Raw genomic sequence first — 22,255 nt, forward strand, 5'->3', positions numbered from 1 at the left:
AGAGCAATAGGAGATCCTTTAAATATACTTGGTTGCACAATAAAGGTGGAGTTTGGGTGAGTTTTTGGTTTTTAATTTCACACACTTAAGGTTTCCTAATCACCATTAAGCTCTAATAAACCCAAGTGAGAATACTGCAGACATTTTTATTGAATTCTATTGAGGCTGCTTTGTGTCACCTTTCCTTCTCATTCAGGGTAAAGGAACACCCTACAACCAGGCACATGTGGGCTGCATGGTCTAGATGATGTATCCTGTAACATGAATCCCAGCTGTAAAATGACTATCAGAAAAATCTTGCCATGTCTGCAGTGAAACTGTTAGAATTCAACATTAATTCACATCCTGAGTAACAAGGAAAGTGTTGCAAGACAACATTTGGAAGAAAACCTCTGCATTTTAACAGCATGAGACCGTGTTTATAGGCTGGTAACACCAGAGCTTAGTGCTGTCAGGGAAAACAAAGCACAGAACAATGAGAACGTGCAAGAAAGCTCAGTGGGGAAAAGAAAAAATACAGGTTGAACCTCAGCCACAGGACATCCACAACACTTGCTTTAACTTGACCTAGGACACAACAAGTGGCATTGGTTGCTCAGTCACCCAATTCTGCTTGTGGAATTAAGCAAGGCAACATAGCTGGAGGTACCAGCTCAGGAATCAAGGCTGCCAGAACAGGCCTTGTTCTGGTTCAAAGGTGCTCCAGCACTGATCACCTCTAGCCATAAAAATCAGGGAGGAAAGGAATTGTGTAAGGATCTATGGTGTTGCAGGAAAAAGATATCTTGCAAACCAATCACCTTCTAAACGAAAATTTTTGAAACTGCAAAATGACTACTTAATTCTAACTGAAGTGTACAGATGATACATAAATGCCCATACACACACACAGAGCTGCCACCTCCAGTGAAACAAGAACTTAAAAAAAACCCCAACAAATAAAAACTCCTGAGGTTCCAAAAAAGTTTACAAAATAAACAAATAGAAGATAACCAAATTACCAGCATGCACTACATGCACTACCACCATGACCACAATGGGACACTCTTCAAATGCACAGAGAGCATGCCAACTGTGTTTGGGAAGGCTTTAACCAGTCCACCATCAGCAATAACAGCAGGAAACCCATGATGTTGCATGCTTCAGCAAGAAAGAAAGAAAAAAATGGAATAAAAGCAAAAAGTTGAGGAAGAGAAATCATAATGCAAAAGTAAACAAAAGAAAATAAGTCACAACAAACATCTCTAGCTCGAGAGGTACACAAACAGCTCACCAGACAAGCATGCAAAAGCACCAATTCCTTCAAGCCCCATTTCTTTTGTCTACCATTGTTCCACTCCAAACCTGCCTAAAGCCCCACACACAGCTCTCAACCAGCTCCTTCACTACTTCAACTGCACTCATTGTTCAAACTCCTCAGATTTGAGCACGAAGAAATTTTATTTGTATGTTTTAAAGGAAATTCAGTTGAGTATCTGTGTTGTTGATCCAAGATCTGAGTTAGTTCACTGTCTGGACATAAAATGGAGAAACTGTGGAATTCTACACAAAGTAATTTTGGGACAAGCACTTTTCTATACAATCAGTGATGTTTACAGTCAAGAATTGAAAGCATTTTGAAACTAGAAGTTAAGACAAAGCTTCCAGTTCAGCTGTGACTGTTTTGACCTGTACAATCATAGAAATGTCCCTTTGTCCTCTGAAGCAATCTGGGCAATGAGATTTTTTTTCCCCCAAGTTGCCAGTATTCCTGTGAAATATGGATATCTCTTTCATCCTTCTCTCCTTCCTTCCTTCAACAGAGTAAGTTTCTAGACAGTTTAGTTACTGGTTTTTCCCAAAAACAAGCACTATAATAGCTTCTATCAGAGTTTACAGAGCAGGAACTATAGATTTTCTATTTTTCCTTTAAAAGAAAGATAGTGATTTAGTTGGCTTCTATGCAGTATAGAATAAAATAGGCAAACAACAAAGGAAATAGGGTGAAAGATGGGTGAGGAAGGAGAGCAATGGAAGTAGAGGGAGACAATTTAAGCAAAACAAGAACAATCAGGTGCTTGTTTGTTGTTGGCAAACATATTCCCTGACACGAAAAGGAGCAAAGCAAATATGAGCAGATCTGACTGTTCCCCAAAAGAGAAATACAAGCCATATTAAAGTTTGCCTCTTGACTTCCTCCTGCTCAAACAAGCCTTGGCCACCACCCAGTGGAAGTCGATCTCCACTGCAAGACTTTTACAGATAATTGCTTCAGGAGGCACTAACAGCCTCGTGCATCGAGTAGCAGACATATAATTGGAGTAAAGTGCTTTAAGTGCTCTCTCCGGTGAATAACAGTCTAGTCCTTAATTTCAGCACCAGAATACATGCACTTTGACTGTTCTAACACAATTTTCAAGGATGGTAATGGTCATAAAAACAACTCTTAAAATGACATCTTGAAATTTTGTGTTTATTTTCCATCAGTGACATCCCATCTTCTTCAGTTTACAAGTCCAAGAGAATTTTAAAAAAATGTAAGTGCCTGCACTAGAAGCTCAAGTTGCTGTCTGAAAGTCAACCTCTGCTCCTCCTTCCTTTATATACCATCATTGGCAAAGGAGCTGCTAAATGAAATACTGCTGGACAACTTGAAGGAAGAACTGAAAGCACTGTTTGCCTCTCTTGCAGCTCTCTTGTACTTTTATAGTACTTGGACAGTAAACATCTGCATTTAGATAAACAACAGAAATCTTAACAGATTTGGTAATTACCCAGAAGATACAGGTGACCAGCTGCAGGTCTGTAAGGTGCCCTTGCAAAAACGACATTTCTAAAATTAACCACTGCTTTACGTTCCTAATTCCACATTTCTTCCAGAAAAACATACTTCCTTGGAAAGTCAGTTTTAAACAGCAATATGAACAATGACCAACACAATTATCTGAATCATGTGTTTAAAGATCATGCAAATTTTAAAAACTAAAGATTTTTAAATGATGCAAAGCCAAAGTTTAAAACTGCTAAGGATATATACTAACTATATTAGTATAACTCCACATATTATTTCAATTCATAGTATTGCAAAGTAGTTGCATCACACAAGAAACAAGGCAGAAAAAATAGTTTAGTTAATTAAAGCATGAAGTGCATTGTCTGAAATAGCTACTTGTGTATTCTTGAAGTGCAAGAGAAAAATCCAAAATTCCTCTGAAACAAAACACAACCAAAAGAAAGTCACCATCAGAAACAGGAAAGTCAAGCTGATTCACATATTTCTATTGTTTTGGTTGTCAGAAGGTTCATTAATAGGAGAAAACAGACATTATTTAATAGATTACTGAGGTAGAATACATTTCTGAACTATCACTGATTACTGTGTAAAATAGATCATTGAATAAAATAGACTAATAATAAATTTAATAACATATAACTTCAAAGATAAATATCAGACAAACATTTTAAAATTTAAGGGAAATGCAAGATTCAAACTTTGCTAGTCTTCCCGGAACACAGAAAAGATTTGGAAAACTAGAACTGCAGTTTGAAGCTGGTGTTACACAATGACACAGGTAGATACCAAATTTGCCAATACTGCTTTCAAATTAAGGTACTAGACCTTTTTCTTTGCTTTAAGGCCTTCAGCTGCTGCCAAGTCTATTAAATTTTCAGTCATAAAATTCCAACCCAGGACCCCCCTGCCCACCCTTATATTAAAACACAGGTGAGAAGCTGTCTCAAGAACAGACCTGAGGGCTTCACACCTTGAAGGTGGACCTGGCTATCTTGTTCACAAAACATTGGATTAATAAACTATTTTCAGCAACATATTTTTAATATGAAACTTTCACTGGTAAGCACTTCTGTTTATTAAAGTCAGACACTATAAAAATCTATCCATATATAAATATTGTTTATTAAGCATTGCATTATTCATGTAGTCCTACAGGAAAATATTACAGTAAAGCTAGAAATTCTATCCATATCTTGTGAGTATTTATAGAATTTAGCTGCTGTTTTAAATAACAAACAAGGAAAGAATTTGCATCTAGGAATTTTGGAAATCAATGGTGTGTACCAAGAAAATTTTTCTCATCATAGTCTTAATATCGCCCTTGAATTAAGGAAGAAATTGTTGAATTTACATTGGATCTGGCTCCAGGTGAATATAAAGTCACACAGACTTAGGTGAGAGTGCTCTTCAAGAACCAGCTGTGGTGTGGACATCCTTCATCACATTCCAGCCAATCCAGAAAACAGCAAATGCCTTTTCTTCTTTTTGAGGTTGTGTCAGAGAGGTACCCTTCAAGGTTCTCTGTTCAGCTGTCACAGCCTCCCTTTTCCAAGGTCTCAGAAGCCACAGCTCCCAGTAAGAGGTGTGCCCATCACACAGGCCCCTGTCTCCAGAGCCATGGGAAGAGAGGGATGCCCATCCTGGGTTGTAGAACAGCACTGGAGTTGCAAACCACCCTCTGGAGGTTGTAGCTGCTAAATATGGACTACTCTACACTGATCAGCACTCAACTAGAAATCAGTAAAGAAAAGAAGAAAAATCCATGGCCTTCTTTATGCAAAACAGTTCTGCTATTGGCAAAAACAGTGCCAATCACTGACATCCAAAATTAGCAAGATCCTCTTAACATCCATGTCTTCTGGCTGGACATTTTAAGGGCTTTGACAGTGAGAAAATGTTAAACAAGTCCCTTCATTTTCTGCTCTGAAGGGGAACAAGGAGCTCCTTAATTCAGTGAGAGAAGCCATGGAAGAAGTGAGCCAGAGAAAGTTACATCAGACATAAATAGACATCCACTTTAAAGTAACACAAAAGTTATTACCTCTTTTAATATCCTACTGCAGCTTACCCTACTAGGGCAGGAAAATCTATACAGCCTAACAAAGGATGCCAGATGGAAAATTCCACTGAGCTTAATTAGCTCACTGCTATTCCTGGATGACTGATACTGATGCAACTGCAAGATGAAGATTTTTTTTTTCTTTTTTCCAAACACACATTTTTACTTTAGTTCTTTAAGGTGTAATTTTTTGCTCAGTAAAAAAAAAAAAAAAAGTACAACCTAGGAAGCAGTGCTTTGATTTCAGCTGAGAAAACTAAAATAAATATTATTTTCTCAGGCTACAGTGAATACTGAAATGAGCAGGCTGGTATTTTTTGTGGTTGTATCACATATAATAGTTTCATGTGTTTTAGATGAAATTAGAAGACAAACAGTGAAATTCAAGGCAGTAAAGAGAGTAGGGCCAGACAGACATTTGCATGGGGGTTGCATGGCCAGGTTTTGGCAGCCTGTGAGAGGGACCCCACCCTGGAGAAAGGGAAGTGTGTGAAGAGTCCTCACCTCAGGAGAAAGAAAGAGCAGAACAAATGTATGATTAACTGAGCACAACCCTAATTCCCTGTGTTGCTGGGGAGGAGGAGAAAAAAAATGGGAGTGAAGTTGAACCTGCGAAGGAAGGAAGAATGGGGGAAGGTTTTTATTAAGACTTTATTTCTCACTGTCCTACTCTGATTTAATTGATAATAAATTCAGTTAATTTCCTCAAGTCTAGTCTGTTCTGCACATGATGGCAATTGATGTGAGATCTCTGCCTGTCCTTATCCAGAAGTCTTGTTTTCTCTCCTCTGCCCAGCTGAGGAAGGCACCCGGCATCCAACCAGAATCAACCTGCCACAACACATGAGCAAAGCTGAATGTCTAGAAAATGTTCAGAATCTGAAAAAGAATACTGCTTGAAGACAGTGATTAATAAAACCAAAATTAGGAGAATGCAGAAAATTTTAAAAAATAAAATCAAGGGCTTAGGAAATTCATACGAAGAATAAATGAGGCAGCCTCACTCAAGTAGAGCTAAGAGCAGACAAATCAGCAAGATTCCCAAGGATTAAGATGAAGGCATTTTATTTTTAGTCTGTGAAAGGTTAAATAATGTTCCCTTCTACCCATAGCAAAAACATACCACACAGAAAGGTTTGCCCAGGTTAATCTGAAATCAAAAAGGAAAAAAGCTCAATTCCAGCACCAAAATACACTGCACTTTGGCTTTGTTCTTCCTGTTTTAAAATTAAACCTTCCCATTCATGTTCAGGGGAAAAAAAAACACACAGAAGACATTTTGTTGCTGATTTTTCTTTAGCTACCAAAATTAAGACCCAATGTTGCCCAAAACACAAAGCATGCTGTCAGCTCACTGTATCAGAAGTTACACCTAAGTGTGCACGGTGTGAAATCAAACATCTGCATCCCACTGTCAAAGTGGCTCAGGAAGAAGACACAGTCACCATTCTGCCACAAGAGGGGTGACTCTTATGTCACCTAAATCCTCCTTGGGTTTTCTATGAAAATCCAGAGTATTCTCAAAGGTTCACTTGAAGGTATTTTATGTTCTAGGCCGTGACACAAGTTAGGAACAGACTTTCTGCCGTCTGCATCAAGAAAATTTCCAGTAAACTCTGTATTTTCCACAGCAAATCTCAATATTACTTACATGCATGTGATTTTTAGGCTGGAAGATACACTACCTCCAACTACAAAAATGTTTCCCAATTCTTCCCCTACCACAATTTCAAGTGGAACTTTTCACTGATGGAATTTACTTTACCACATCCATTAACGAATCTATGTGTGTACAAAGAACTGAAGTTGTTGGGGTAACCTCCTCACAGTTCAAACATAACCACAGAGAACTCTGCATTTGGGATTGAACAGACAGGACTCCTATGATCTATCTCCTTGTAACATCCTGGTGTGGAACTGATGCTAAAGGACACAGCTGCTCATATTTGTCCCCCACTGCACAAGATGCCTGAGACAGCACCTGGCTGAAGTGTAAGGACAAAGAGCAACTTATTCTGAAGAGAAAGTCAAGACTGAAACTCAGCTTGGGGAAAAAGGATGAAAAGATGGTAAAATGGGAATGCTGTGGTGAGAAAGGGGAAGCAACAGATGAAAAGGTAAGGACAGAAAGCAGACTTCTGCTGGACAGATTGTAGAGAAATTCAGGATTGGGGCAAAATACAGGAATATGGAGGAAGAGAAATAGGAACTCTGAGAAGAGCCAAAATAAAAAACAAACATACAGAAAGTGTTTGCACTCCATAGAATCAGATCTGAAGAACCAGGTAAAACAGGTATTTACTTGTGATGAGGAGTTCTGACACAGCCCAATACTGCATGCAATAAATAATGTCAACAGGAACAGAAAGAACTGATTCATTAATGAAAGAACAAATTATCACAACAATGCTACACACAGGCAACCTTTATTCTGACACTTCTTAACTTCTGAAAGTTAACCATAGCAACTTAGTAAAGTTACTTCAAGGTAAATTCTGCAAGGTTTGTAATTTTTAAAAAATCATTTTCTCACATACTTTTCTACAATTATCAAGGATAAAGTAAAAGGACTCTGAGTAATCATAAGAAAAATTCTAATTAAAGACTATGGAGATAGGGGTAGAAAAGATAATAGAATTTTAAGAGAAAGAAGAGATCCTCTACATTTCATAAGGTCACATGAAACCATCTCTTATCTGCAACCAAAAAGCACAAAGGCTAAAAGGAAATAATGAAAACTATGCCATTAAATACCCAGCAGTTGTCACTTGTGAAAAATTAAAAATCTGGATTTGACAAACAGAAGCAGTTATTTGACCTGAAGTTTGGTCCACATCTAATTAATCTACAAAACAGTCTCGATTCTCAGACAATGTAGTGTTTCAGACACTTTGAAACCCTGGCATTTGATCCTCTATCTGAAAGGTTTTATAAATTCAAGTTAACAAAATTACCAGAACATGGTATTTTTCACAGTGCTTTGCCATTACCTTAAAAACTGTAAGCAAAACACCAAAAGAAGATTAAATTAACGAAAGGAAAAGTGGTGATTTTGCACTGTGAAATATTTTAGGGTAAAAACTCCTCAAATCTATGCAGTGATGAAGAAGAAAATATTTGCACAGATTTCAACAGCATTAATTAACATTTTAAAAATTACTAACTCCAAATATCTAGCTCTGCATATGTACAAGTTTCTTACCAGCTACTGGTAAATCCAGCTTCGCTCGTTTCAATTCTGATATAGAATTTTGGAGCTGCTCTATTACAAAGTCATCTTCATAGAAGAAATCCTTGGCTAAAGTCTCCTGCAGAAATTCTACAAGCTCTTCCATTTGTAATTTCATCAGATGCTCTATATAAGGAGAAAAATATTACATTATACATTAAGATATCTTGATAATGAACACTCAAAAACGTACTTTAGTCATGAGGTGCTTTTGTTTTCAACATAGAATGAAAAACACTTGTTTATTAGGCAGATAACAGATTTCTAAAACCAGAGGTCTAAAAATACATTAAAAATTCACTTGCAAGTCACCATGGAAATCCTTTCTACACATTATTCTTTACTTAGGATGGTGTTTTACAAAAAGGGCATCTTCAGAAAACTAACTACAAGTCACCCTCCTTCAGCCTTCCTTGTCCAACAGCTTCAGGTCTTTATTTGTCAGCCTGCATCCTCAACTTACAACCACTGCAGTGGATCTGTACAACATATATCATCTCTCTTATTAGGAGCTCTGAAAAGCAGGAAAACATTTTAAAAATTGCTATTTACAGCACCCTCATTCACAACTGAATTAACTCCCAATGAAATGATGATGAAAGTTCACACTTCAGAACTGCTGCTTCAGGCTCTCTGAAAATTCAGGTCATATTTTCAAAGTCATTTTACAGTTTTCAGATTATTTTTCTTTCCCTTTTTACACAGCAGTAAGGCCATGTTGCAAGGCTGTAACTGCATACCTATGTCTCTTTTCATCATTTGTACATCATCAAAAGTTTAGGATGTATAATTTCTATATGGAAACCATTAAAAAAAGTTGTGGTGCTGTAATAAAAAAGGTATTGGCATGTATTCCACAATGACACTGACTGAATAGCTATACTGTGCATGTTTTTGAGGGTAGACAAGAAATTGGAAAACAAATCAGAATCTGTTTTCTGCCATCCCTCTCATCTCCTCTGTTGCCGTGAGGTTCTCTCAGTGTTTGATCATGGAGGAAGTTGCTGTGTACTTGCTAAGCAAGCAAATCCACACTCAGAATTTTTCCTCAGGTATTCCCATTAAAAGAGTGGTGAATTAAAAAAAAAAAAATCAAGTGGATATATATTTGCAAATAAAGAAACCAAAATGTTAAGCCTAATGATTTGCCTCTAAATGTTTAGCTTTCTGAAGTGCAGTAATGTAGAGGTAACCTATTCCATTTTTCAGAGTTGTTTATGAACAAGCTAATGAAAACATCTCAGTGAGACAGTGAGGTAGCATCACCACAGTTCAAGAAGGATAAACTAGCAAGGAAATTACAACATTGATTCTATGGGCCCCACACAGACATCAGCATTTACAGAGAGTCAAATGACTTCACTCAGAAAGCCAAAGTCCCACAGCAGGAATGTCTCAGAGTCAAGCTACAAGGTATCATCCTTAGAAATACTCAAATCTATTTAGAAGACAACATCCACCCTCGAAAGCTTTTTGGGTCCTTTGAATTTAGGATGACAAGTCACTTTGGGGAACCAGGCATAGATGCTTTAGACAGTTCTGTTCAAAATCTCAAATTTTGCTTCACCCAAACTCAAGAGATGAAGGAGAAGGTCACATAGGAAGGTTAGAGAAATTCTGGATTTTCATCACATTCTTGACAAACAGTGGTATAAAGTGACACAGACTGCTGATTCCTTGTTGCTGAGGTATTTACTGGTTTGCAAATTTGATTCTTTGTGTGCTTTTTTGATTAATTTAAACCCTGTGGGGGTTAAGAAGTCATTTCCAGACCATGAAACTACCACACTTTACCCCATTGTTTAGGCAGTAATACAACTGACTTCAGGTGCAAATAACTTTCTTACTCTAATAAACACTTCTGTTTGACAATCACACTGCACTGGGCCCAGCTGAGATGGAGTTCATTTTCCCCACAACTGTGCTCACAGTGCTGTGAAAGGTCCATCTTGTTTTCTCCTTCCCCCAGTCCTGCTGAGCAGGGGAGGGACAGAGCAGCTTGGTAGACACCAGGATCCAGCCAAGATCAACCCATAAAAAAGACACATTAATAAAGCAAATATTTTTAACTTTTTGTGCATAAGGAATGAAAAACATCTGTCAGAAGCACTATAAGGCGTATGGGAACCTAAGATTTTCACGTATTAAGGTCAAACTACACAAAATGAGAACAAAACTAGCTGAACCTCTGTTTAGGTTTCAAATGTTTGACAGATTTCTTACTTCTGTGCAGTTTCAGAATTGTGTAAGACATAGCAGTGAGAATCCGCTCTCCTTCAAGTATGTAGATATCCCATATCCTGAGGCTTAATGTAAAGGGAGTCTGCAATGACAGAATCAGCAATGCTGTGAAAACAGTCTGCCCCAAGTCACAATTAAAAACAGCAACAGAAAGAAAAACATACTCACACGATCAAGAAAACACTGGAAAAACCACTTGGTTGTGTAAAAGCTGGTGGGCATATCCTGGGAGTCCTGCAAACAACAAAGAAGTTTAAAAATACTTCCAAAAATTCAAGTAATGCCTTGCACTCTCCATGAGAAAAAAAAAAATTTCCCCTCGAGACTCATATACTCTATAGTTGCTGTAAATAATTAAGTTAACTATATAAGACAGTGTTACTTCAATCCAACAGATGGAATTTCTGGTTTTTAAAACTTTTCTTCATCAATTTCACTGCCTGAAGAACACACACTTGGAGGTGCTGAAGTATTAATACATCCTAGACTTTTATCATGTTCTTGGGACAGAGGTAGCAGAGGATAAAATCCTCTCTCAAGAAAATAAATCAATATTCTGGAGCAACCCAGGTTCAGGCACTGGATCCATTAAGTCTTTCATTCCTCTGTAGCAAGGATAACAATTCATGCCCAAGGATGAAAGGAGTTTCTTACAAAAATACATATCCACCAGAAATGATTGTAAAACAACCAATTTCTTTGACCACTGGGCCTCAAACAGGATGTAGGCTGATAAAGAATTTTATTACTTGATTAAGGGGCCTAATTTCCACTACAGCACAGATAATCCATGAGGTATGACACCCAGTCAAAGATTGCTAAAGCTTCTTTGCAGCTTCATGGAACTCTTCAAAGTCCTTTGCACAGTAAGAAGAAAAGCTGAAGTAAAAGCTGAAAAGTTAAGAAATCCTGAATTTTAACTGTGGGATAACATCATATTCTATGCTTGCCAGATTCAGCTTTTCCAAAAATTATGGACCAAATTCCAGAAGTTAGTTATATAAACAATGAATAAACAATGGGTCAAATCCCTTTAGTTTATGTGCAGGTTTTACTTTTGTCTTTCAGGAGTTAACATTGGGCCATTTTAGTGAGCACAAGAAGAGATGAGGAAAAAGATGCTACTAACAAGTGAGCACTCTTACACCATCTCTTAAGAACTAGAGATGGATTCTGGTAGTACCAGAATGTACTGTAAAAGGAAATTCTTGATGCTCACTGGAAGGGCATTCTTCTCCCATTAGAAAATTAATTTACATCTTAGAATAAATATAGCCAATATTAAAAAATGGCATATTATTTTCTATTTAAAAACATTAGAAGAGATAAAACTCTACATGTAGCTTCATGAAAATAGAAGTATTTTAAAAGGACCATTAACCCCTCTTATAAAGGTTTTTTTTAAAGCAGAGATTAAAACTGGTTGGTCCTAAAGTCACCTCTGTCCAGAGACAAACCACAAACCTAAACATACAAATAACCCCTGATAAAATGTTCTAGTATCAGTTTGCTTACAGAAGCTCACACAAGGCCAAATAGAAGAATCACACATCATCCTTAACTCAGAGGTCCCAAGTGAGACAGACACCCAAATTAATCACTCTTAGGATCCAATTTTATCATAACTGTGTCAAGATGCACCATACTTTTTTCTATAATGTAAACAACAGCACTTCTGCTTCTTAAAACTTTGCATTTCCCTGAGGTTTGAGTATTCTTGATCTAGTGGGTTGACCTGAACTGAAACAAGGTAGAAAGCTGTAAATTAGCATTGTTTGTATAGTGAAACAAATACTTACCAAATGCTGCTTAAGTTTGGACAAAAATTTCTTCAGTATTTTGTCATGATGTTCCTGAAACCTCAACAGTTTTGGAAAACCAGGAATGAAAAATCCTAAGAAAAGAAGTTGACCATTTAACAGGTGTTTGTACTATAAAATGACATTAAAAAGAGACATTAAGGCTCCAAGAACATTATCCTTCTATAAGACCACTGGATCTGAACAGATATTCCTAACAACATTTTGATGTCTCTATACAGACATGCATCTACTCCTGCCTAAATAGCTACAATCAATACATTCCCTTAGTGACAATTATCAGATCAGAATAACAAATGACAGCAGATCCATCAGTCCTTCATTAGTCAAACCAATATAAGATCATGTGAAAACCACATTTATAACTATTCTTTAAAAGAAAACCAAAACAATCACAACCCTCACCCACTAAAATTGAAATTATTGCCCAGAAAATTCATGATAGAAGGGCAAACAGCATAGGTACTACTACTACTGTCTGCATTGAAGAAAAGACCATAAAAAAGACAAGAGGGATATTTTAGCAATATCATTAATATATCCTATAGGAAAGGCTGTGAGCTCACACAACTGAAACAAAGGGCATAAAAAACCTCATCTAACTGTTTTAGTGATTACATAAGGAAAAGGAAAGCTCTAAGACCACCTTCCAGTTGAGATATCAGCAGAGTTCAGTTATAAAAAAACTCCAATATATTTTAAGCAGCATGAAAACTGGAAGAACAAGTACAGACCCATACTAGCTATGCAACTTAAAATATATATATATATTACTAAAGTCCCAAACCAAAAAGAAAAGTCTTTCTAGTTACCAATTGTTCAATTCAGTGCACAGTCACTAAGACACAAGATTTACTACCTCAGATTCACTTAGGTTTAGTATTTCATAGATACAAATGCAAATTCTACAATCCTTAAATGTCAGGTTGCATAATAGGAAATTTCAATAATACACATAAGGCATTTGGTTTTTTCTTACTGTAAACAGTGACTACATCAAAGCTAATTAGCCATCAACAATAACAATAAAAGTTCTTTTTCCATGGAAGGTTGCTCTTCCACATTTACATACACCAACTCATTATCTTGAATTTTTAAGTCTACAGAAAGATCAATGGAAAGAGTTTCCAAAAAAGCGGATGATTTTCAGGGTCAGGTGTCTGTATTTCATCGTTTAGAGCCTTCACATCATCCATACAATATGAAATCCCAGAGGCCAAATTCATCTCTTGATTTCAAGTAGTTTTATACTAGAAATTAGTCTGGCTAATGGGTTGTACCCAAAAAGTATTCCAGGTTGCCCTATCACAGGTAAAAGTGAAAAACACATGAAAAACCTTATCTGTGGGGAGCTTTTTTAACATCATAATCTTGCCAATATGATTCTAATTGAATTATTCAGCCCACCCCTATGATTTCCATAGGGAGATGCCCATTTCAGAGAACTATCTGATGGTCAGTGACATCAAGTGCAAGTATAAAAGTTTTCCTCCATGGATATTGGTGATTTGGAATTGAAATCACTTAAGCTTTGAAGAGTTGACAAACCCTGCTTTAAGCTACTTTGCCCAAAGAACACAGAAAGTGCAAACTGTAATATGTCATCAGTTAAGTCAGTTTTTAAGTTTCCTTTCCAGAATCTACAGTGATATTTACAGATGCACAGTGACATTTAAAACCATGCCATTCAAGGAATCACAGGAAATCCAGGTTGGACGGGACTTCTGGAGATTATCTGCTCCAACCTGCTGAAAGCAGAACCTCAGACTAGTTGGCAACATTTAATAAATGATAAATTGGGAACATATGAGTTAAAATTAAAATTTTATCAACATACATATAAATGCAAACTTGCCTAACAGGCACTGCCAAGACAGTTTCAGTGTGTATAATAAAGCTGTGGCACAATGGTTCATGTGATGAGAAGCTCATCGCACCTTGGGCTACTCAAAGCTCCCTCCTTCCCTCTCACATCACTTGACAGGTGTGTGACAGGAATAAAGGAGGGAAGGATGGAGGTCTGCAACATCTCAAGCAATGAATTTGCCTCTGTTTATCCTCTTGTTTATCATGCATATGATTTGGTAAATAAGGAGCTGATTTTGACTTGCTTCCCCCAAAATATCTACAATTTTCTGTGAGCTTTGAGGAGCTTGTTATTCTACAGGGCTGCAGTTGCATAGGTTTGGATTATTATGAAATCTATAGATTTTTTTGTAAGATGCTTTTAGTCTGTGTTATCATTGTGTAAAGCTCCACGAAAATCTTTTTAAATTTGATGAATTCAAAATTTCAGTTATGACACTGACATCAGATCACACATTTTTTCCCTCTCCCTGGGCCCATAGCTTTCCAAAACTGTAAAGAGCAAAATAACAAACTATCCCTTTGCTTTGGAGGTGGAGAACATCCAGGACAATGAAAAGCCTGGGAAGGAAGCATGAGAAAGATTCATGTCACAGGATGAGAAATTCTTCAGCAGCGAAAAGCACCTAGAGCTTGTTGGACATTTGCTAAAAAGCCCAGGTTCTGGGTGACATTCATTTTTGCAGGCTTCCAAGAACCACAGCTTTTTTGAATCACCAGAACTGCAACATCACAAAGGTTTTGGAATTCCTGGAGTTGTTCCATACCAATAGCCATGGAATATGCATAGATCATGCTAAATCTGATATGGGAAGAAAGAACTACCAATTACATAAGAGCAACAATACCATGGTAGCAGGAAATTCTGTGTGAGGTAGAGATAAAACTGAGAAGCCTCCAGTCCATGCCTAGACACAAGTCCATTTTTTACTCTAAATTTCTGTCCTGCCAAACGATAGCACAGCTGCAATATTACTTAACGCATTCTGTATCAGGTTTCCACTACTATTTTATTACTATATAGATGTCTACATAACCAGTTTCAATTGGTTACATCCCCTGAGAGAAGAAGAGAAGAGGAAACCATCTGATTTTCATTAAGAACTATTTGAAAAATATCACATATAAAAAACATTACTCTCTCTTATGGATGAGAGCTCCAGTAACATCCAATACCTCCCCCAGGTATAAAGCTCCCATTATGCTTGATTTTTGACCAATCAGAACAGCATAGTTTCATTTTCAAATAATTTACAGCTTAAATAGGACAGGCTGAAACCTAAGTAAACTGACATGAAACTCCATACCGTGCATAGCATGCTTTGGACCAGAGAGAAGCTTCACCAAGGCCCAGAAGGCATCTTCTTCATTCATGAACATCAGGAGCAAAGCTGTGATCTGGCTCATGCCCTGACAGTATCCAACTTCCTGAAAATCACACAGTGGAAATATTAAAATGCTCATAGTCATGAGCTTTTAGCTTTTCCTTGAGTTAGTAGAGGAAAGATGATGTCTGTCCTAAAGGCAAAGCTTCCCACCAAACACATTTCATATTTAAACATTAAAAATATTGATAGATAGAAGGAATGAGGCACACACCTTCAACTGAAAAGTAACCTGGAAGTATTGACTGTTCCCTAGAACTCACTACTGATGAACAAAATCCTTGGTCAGTACTAATATTTTTAAGCAGCTGTATCATCTTTTTGTCCAATGGATGCAATTCCCATTTAGTTGTAATTTGGGGTGGGGTTTATGGAGGGTGAGAGTATCTGGCTTTGTTCAGGGCACCATCTGATAAACACGGGATTTTTCAAGAGTGACCTGTAATTATAAACTTGCTCAAGTTTATCAGCCCAATAGCAAGCAACTGTAATAAATCCAAAGAAAAGATTTATTGTCCCAAAATAGAACTTGAGTACTTCCTCTGCTATTAATTTTGAATTTTATGGCAGGAACCAGCTGTCACTATCATTCAGCTGCAAAGATAACCCCATCAATGAAGTATTTGTGAGGACAATTAATTGTTGAGTAAGTTCTTTCAGGTTTATAATTTCTTTGCACAACTTTGAGAGATAAAACCAAAGCATAAGAACTGTTACACATTAAGAGCAAAAATAAAACAACAGAAGTGCAAAATAAAAACTTCACTGTAATATTCTCATCATTACACTTTGATGATTGATTTTACACATAAATATTCATGCAACTTGAAAATACCAGTCCAATGTTTTATAGGAGATATAAAAGGCCAGACAGAAAGGTTACATTTCCAAGAACTTTGAAAACATCCAAACAAACCAGTATTTAATTCAAGTAACTTCTTTAATTTCTCTTTCCTCCTCTACAGTTAACATATTTTATATTGACTTCTAGGGAGCTGCTGATGGATATAGAATGGAGGATGTACAGAAGTGCTCAAAATGGGCCTAAGGAATGAAGGGACCACAGCTAAACGTGGACATGAAGACATTTCTTTTTCTTCTATTTTTAGCATACAGCCAAAAGACATTACAAAATACATAAGCTTCTAACCCTTATATAGAGTCTGGAAACTCCACTCTAATAAATCCCATTCAGGACTGCAGCCAAGACCAGGGGTTTATGTAAAGAAGATGCAACCTTTTAAACTAATTTCAAATTTTTAGAACTTTTCAGGTTATGAAATACACCTGGAGACTCCAACATGCATCTTTCTGCAGTATTTTCTTCCCCACTGAAATGAGAGGCAGATAATATAATGGGGGGAAATATCAGTCACATAACACTCCAGCACAATACAAATTCATTATTCTTACTAGTCACAATTCTTAGCTTCAGCCAAATTGTAAGCATAGTTCAGTCTGTCCAACAAAACTCATAATTCAGATGTTTTAACTTCAGTTCAAAATATGTCAACAAATAATTTATTTCTATGTACTTGCAAAGGTCTCTGAAATGTCTGTTGGTTTTTTTTAGGGAGAAAGAGATGCAAGTTATTATCTTACAGCACATTCAGAGAAACCAGACTGAAGTGTGAAGGAACACAGCTTACCGTATTATATATGGAATATGCAGCTAAAACATGGAACAAAGATTGTTGCCTGGAGAAATAAAAGCAGAATTTTTTAAAAAAATAGTATTATCTTTTGTAAAAACAGAAAAACATAGAAGTAATGAACTAGATTTTGGAAATGTTTTCCCAATATAACTTGTCTAGCACTAAAGAACAGGATAAACCACACTTCACAAAGATAAGTGCTTCTGCTTTTCAAGCCTATTTTGTAATTAGCATCTTTATGATGTTTTACATGTTGAAATGTTTCAAAAAGTATCAACGTACTTTAGAAGAGAGTGGTGGCACATCATCATTTTTACAGACAAGTAAAGTGAAACATTGCATGGCTGACATTTCAAACACTGATTTATTCTGAATGCCAAAAGTTAAACTCCCCAAACCTGATTTCTGTGCTTGCAGAACACTAACAGCTGTTACTGATTCCAAACAGAGATGTAGAAGTGAAGATGTGAAATACACAAAGTAGCCACAAAGGTGTCTTAATCTTGGCACCAAAATTAAAGTCTGCTCTAGTGACTGCTACTGTCAAACTGAAGAAAAACATTATTAACTCTGGCTCAGCATCCTGTGCTCAGCCCTCTGTTGCTCTCTGGGTACTTCAGAGCTAGAATCACAAACAGCTTTGTAGAGGTCCCTTGCTTTCTGTAAAACAATGTAACTTGTGAAAGTAGGCAGATAAAAAACCCCAAACAACACCAAACCAGCACAGCTCTGCTCTTTCCAAGCTGTACTGAAAGTAACGGTGGAGAGTTCTGAAATCAACTTTTAAACTTTTAAGTAAAACTGATAAAATTAACAGCAGAGTTCTGCATATTGTCCTTTTTCTGTCCAGTAAAATTTTCTCCCTGTTACTAATCAATAAATGGAAAGAAATATTAGCAGGCTAATTAAAAAAAAAAAAAAAAAACCATAAGACGGAAGGTGCTTGTTTTCTTTTGGGAAGAGGATTTATACTTGGAGAATTTTATCAAAACATCTTTTTTACCCTCTTGCAGAGTTGAACTTCAGCCACTCTTCAATAATCAAAGAAAAGTGTAACAAGGTACTAGACATTAGGCTGGAGCCTCATTTTACAATGACAAACAAACAGGTCCCCAGGGTACACAGGAACCTCATGTACTCTCAGCTGCCCATATGAAACTGAGTGTAAGAGCTCAATCTCAGTCACAGTTCCACACACAGAACAAAGATGATTTTAGTGTTATTTACACTAGATGGTAGCACTGAAGACCTGTAAAAGAATGAACCTCCAAAGACATACAGTCCACTTAAAAGTCAATCAAGCAATTGACTTACCATGGAGATTTTTATTTCATTGCTATGTGAAATGATTGCCGAATTTTTCACTGAGGCATTGCTGGAAATGCATAATATATGTACAGTAATTCTGAGATCTATTCCAAGTGTGAAATTGCTTTAGGCAGCCAAAGGCTTTCCTGTGGACTCTGAGGGCATGGTTACAACAGCCACAGGGACTGGAGCTGGCTCTGCTTTTGTTAACCCCAAACTGACAAGGCAGCGAGCTTCTGCTGACATCTAAAATGTGTGCACAGGACAAAGAGAGGCCTGAGCAGCACAGGCACTGCCAGTCCTGCACAAATGGGTCTGAACTGCACTGGTTGCACGGAACCATCTCAGCCTGGGAATCTCTGCTCTGTGCTCCTTTCTCACAACCTTCAGAGAAATTCCCCCTGATTTAGGATTTTTCCACAAAATATCCAGAATAATAATGTAAGAAAAATTTTATTTTATTATCACATTGAAGCCACAGCTCTTGAGTACCACTTTTCGATAACAGCAGACTACCATTAAATCTACCTTTGCAAGAAAAGGAGAGTAAAAAATTAACTAATACAGAGGCAAAGAAGGGGAAAAATACCCTCTTCTTCTCAGCAGGGTACCAATGCTGCAAGTGAGCAGTAATACTGATGTTTGCATCCCCACTTTTTTCACTATTAAACATTTTTAAGGATGACAACTGCCTAATATTGCTCATCTAGTGGCAGTAAAAAATAACGAAAAAAAAACATTTCGAAGAAATCCAAAACCATTATGGCTTACAGTTGTAAATTAAACGCTCACGTACAAAAATAATGCTTTATTTTGAATTGGGTACTGGGAGAAGAAGAACACAGAGGAAGGCTAAAATCTCTGGGAATAAGGTTTGCTTACTTTACACCATATCTGTCCCGAAACATGATGTGGTCTCTGTACGTCCGGTTCACATCAAGGTCAATTTGCCGAATGTCTGGCGAAGACCCTCGTGCTTGATACTTCAATTTCTGGGAGTACAGTAAAGAACAGAAGTTCAAAACTGTGAACTCTAAGAAAGCAGAAACCTGCTTGACTATACAGATGTATTGAATTAATTGCCATCATGTGATTTAAAGCAATACAGAATAGCAACTCACAATATTAACAGTTTTAACTTCCAAAATCAGCATATACACGTAAAAATTCTGTGAGTCAGAAACAGCCACACAGTAAAGATGCAGAAAGACCAATTCCATAATACACATTTTTTTGACATATCATTTACTACCCATATTTAAGGCTGTTTCAGCATTTCAAATTTCTTACTGCCATTTCTCAGGCAGGCACAGCACTAGAGAAAGACAGAAAATTAATTCTGCCACTCAGGAACAAGAACCTGAGATGCAGGTGCTCTGGACTAGGCTTTAAGCAAATGATTTAGTGTGGTTTTCATACTTTTCCTGTCTTTTTCTCTAGCAGAAGTAATAGCTACATAGCTGCCAGTTATTATCTAAATATAGATAATGGACATTTCTCTAATAATTTCTTCTGTCTTTCTGTTCTAATCTAATTTAGTTGTAGAATATGACTACTTTAGCACTTGCTTTAGTGTTTTATAATTAAATCCATTTCTGTAATTGAATACTTATGAAACCTGTACAGGTTTAGACTGACACCTTATTTTTTGCACTTACAATAATTTTCTCCTGACTCTCATTAATTTATTCTCACTTCTGTCCATAAAACTTGAGTTTGCAAGACCCTGGATTCAATATGGTATTTTTAAAACATTACTTCTGACTATTAGAGAATACCACAGACAGTCAAAAGGCAAAACTATGGACTTTGGTTGCAAGAAATTAAGAGTGAAGTAAAAAATGATAATAACAAAGGGAACAATAACATGCATCAAGTCTGTTGAACACAACCAGAAGCTTTAGGCACATGAGGAATTACTTGTAAGTCACTGAATCAACACAACACTAACAACAGCTATGTGCACCTTTCAGTACAATTTAAATTAAACACCCAGAATGATTTGTCCCCCAAACAGACAGAAAAGCAGCAAAGGGAAAAATTCTAGCTTTAAACACCTATTATAGGAAAAGAAGCACCCTGAGCCCTTGCAATCATGGCAGCTTCACAAGTGAGAGAACAGAAAGGTACCAAAAGTTTGAGAGACAGGAAGGACAGAAGGTTAAGAACTGGTCTTTCCCCTGCAAAGAGAACTGAAAGAAGTTGTTTAATCTACAATAAACATGTATTACCCTTCTGACTCTAAGGTGTGAAGTTTGCAAGTAACACTTGCAGTGAGCAGTGTTAATATCATTCAGGAAATAGGAAAATAGAGAGCAGCAAGATGAGTATATCACAAATAAATCTGATAATGAGAGAAGAAACTATTCCTACTTGTGTATCTGAACCACAAACTTTTTTTGTTTTGCATTAAGCATTAGATGACATTAATAATTCCCAAAGATTATTTCACCTATTTTTAAATGCTTCTAATTTTACTCAGCATTCCTTCCCACAACTACATTATTCAGCATTACCTCTGTTTCACCTCCTTTGGATCTCCCACTAATCTTACTGAGGAGCTTAAACACAATATAATAGTCAGAAAAAACAGCCTGTTAGACTAAAGAGCAAGAAATATGAGGAAGTTAACAGACACCAAAATTTAGATAACATCAATACCAACATCAATTTTCTTTCATAAGACTCCTTATCTACTCAGACTCAATCTCAGCTCAGCTTTTGAATACACAGCCTTTTTCCTAGCTAAAACAAGCAATAGAGTGCAATGTAATTTCTAATTTATTTTTTTAACACTGCATAACAGCAAAGGCTTAATAAAGCCTGTAGCTTTAGCATCTGATATTTTTAAATTAATATTAAGTAGAAATTCGACAAACTCACATTATAAAAGTCTTTCATTTCTTCTTTCATCTTAGGAACATCAAGCAACAAAGACCAGACTTGCCCTCTGAACTGCCGTGGGATCCCTTTATAAATTCTCCTATGAAACTGTAAAAGAAGAAAAGAAGGTAAAAATGTAGCACAATTTACAATGCTTTGAATAAAAGGAACAGTGATGCACAACACGCTAAAGAGAAAAGTGGAATTACACCAGGCACCCCAGGAAAGGGATGACCTGCTGGGGTCAAAGTGTTCCAGTGTGTTTTGAGGAACATGTCCAGCAATTTGGGACCTCCTGACAGAATCCAGAGGCACAGGGACAAAGCAGACACACAGGCCAAACCATCTCAGGTGATGTTTTCAAGCCAGGACTTTCACATGCAAGAAGGTCTATCAAAATTGCATCACCTTTCCTCAGCAAATTTTGTAATTTAGATCCCAAAAATCAGATTCTTAGCAACACTGTTTCAGGATAAGCCACAAATAACTCACTGCAATTAGTTTATAAATAGAAATAGCAAAATGCAAGCAGCAAAATCACAAAGCTTTAAAAATTATCAGTAAAAATCCAAAAGCAGAACTGACTTTTGAATTCTTCTAAAACTGTGACAGTATGCTAAAACGTATGTATGCAAGGAAATAAACAGAGATCACAAAAAACCAGAATGTGCCCTTTCTAAAGCTAACAGATCTCACATTCTATTTGTAAACTAATAATCTGTCTCCTATATTAAAACATTTGCAAAAGAAACCAACAAAAGAACACAAAAAGGTGTTACCATCTTTTGAAGACATATCTAAGACAAGGAAAATTAAAAAGACAACCTGACACAGAAAATGAACCCTTCTGAAGTTATGTTTTTATCATTATTTTAATGACTACACAGGGAGACAATTAGGTTTAAAAGAGAACAAACCACACACAACTGCTCTCCAATCTCTTCTTCATGTTTATCCTACAATGGAAGTTAGACCTTAAAAATTTCAGTTGATAAAGTTACCACTTCCTTTAAACATTTTTATAAAAGTTATGTTT

General features: G+C 36.7%; 1 protein-coding gene across 7 annotated transcripts in view; it reads right to left on the minus strand.

The window, feature by feature from the left end:
• Nucleotides 1-22,255, minus strand: part of USP6NL (USP6 N-terminal like) — a 111,701-nt gene that overhangs the window by 6,273 nt on the left and 83,173 nt on the right. For all 7 annotated transcript variants that reach the window (XM_033058086.1, XM_033058087.1, XM_033058088.1 and 4 more), the window contains 8 exons: nucleotides 21,220-21,327; nucleotides 19,219-19,328; nucleotides 17,023-17,071; nucleotides 15,296-15,416; nucleotides 12,102-12,196; nucleotides 10,471-10,536; nucleotides 10,285-10,384; nucleotides 8,035-8,187 (listed from right to left, as the gene is read on the minus strand). In XM_033058086.1, the coding sequence (XP_032913977.1) occupies nucleotides 8,035-8,187; nucleotides 10,285-10,384; nucleotides 10,471-10,536; nucleotides 12,102-12,196; nucleotides 15,296-15,416; nucleotides 17,023-17,071; nucleotides 19,219-19,328; nucleotides 21,220-21,327 (802 nt within the window). The remainder of the gene's footprint in view (nucleotides 1-8,034; nucleotides 8,188-10,284; nucleotides 10,385-10,470; nucleotides 10,537-12,101; nucleotides 12,197-15,295; nucleotides 15,417-17,022; nucleotides 17,072-19,218; nucleotides 19,329-21,219; nucleotides 21,328-22,255) is intronic.

Source organism: Catharus ustulatus, chromosome 4 (genome assembly GCF_009819885.2).
Source record: "Catharus ustulatus isolate bCatUst1 chromosome 4, bCatUst1.pri.v2, whole genome shotgun sequence".
Taxonomy (NCBI): domain Eukaryota; kingdom Metazoa; phylum Chordata; class Aves; order Passeriformes; family Turdidae; genus Catharus; species Catharus ustulatus.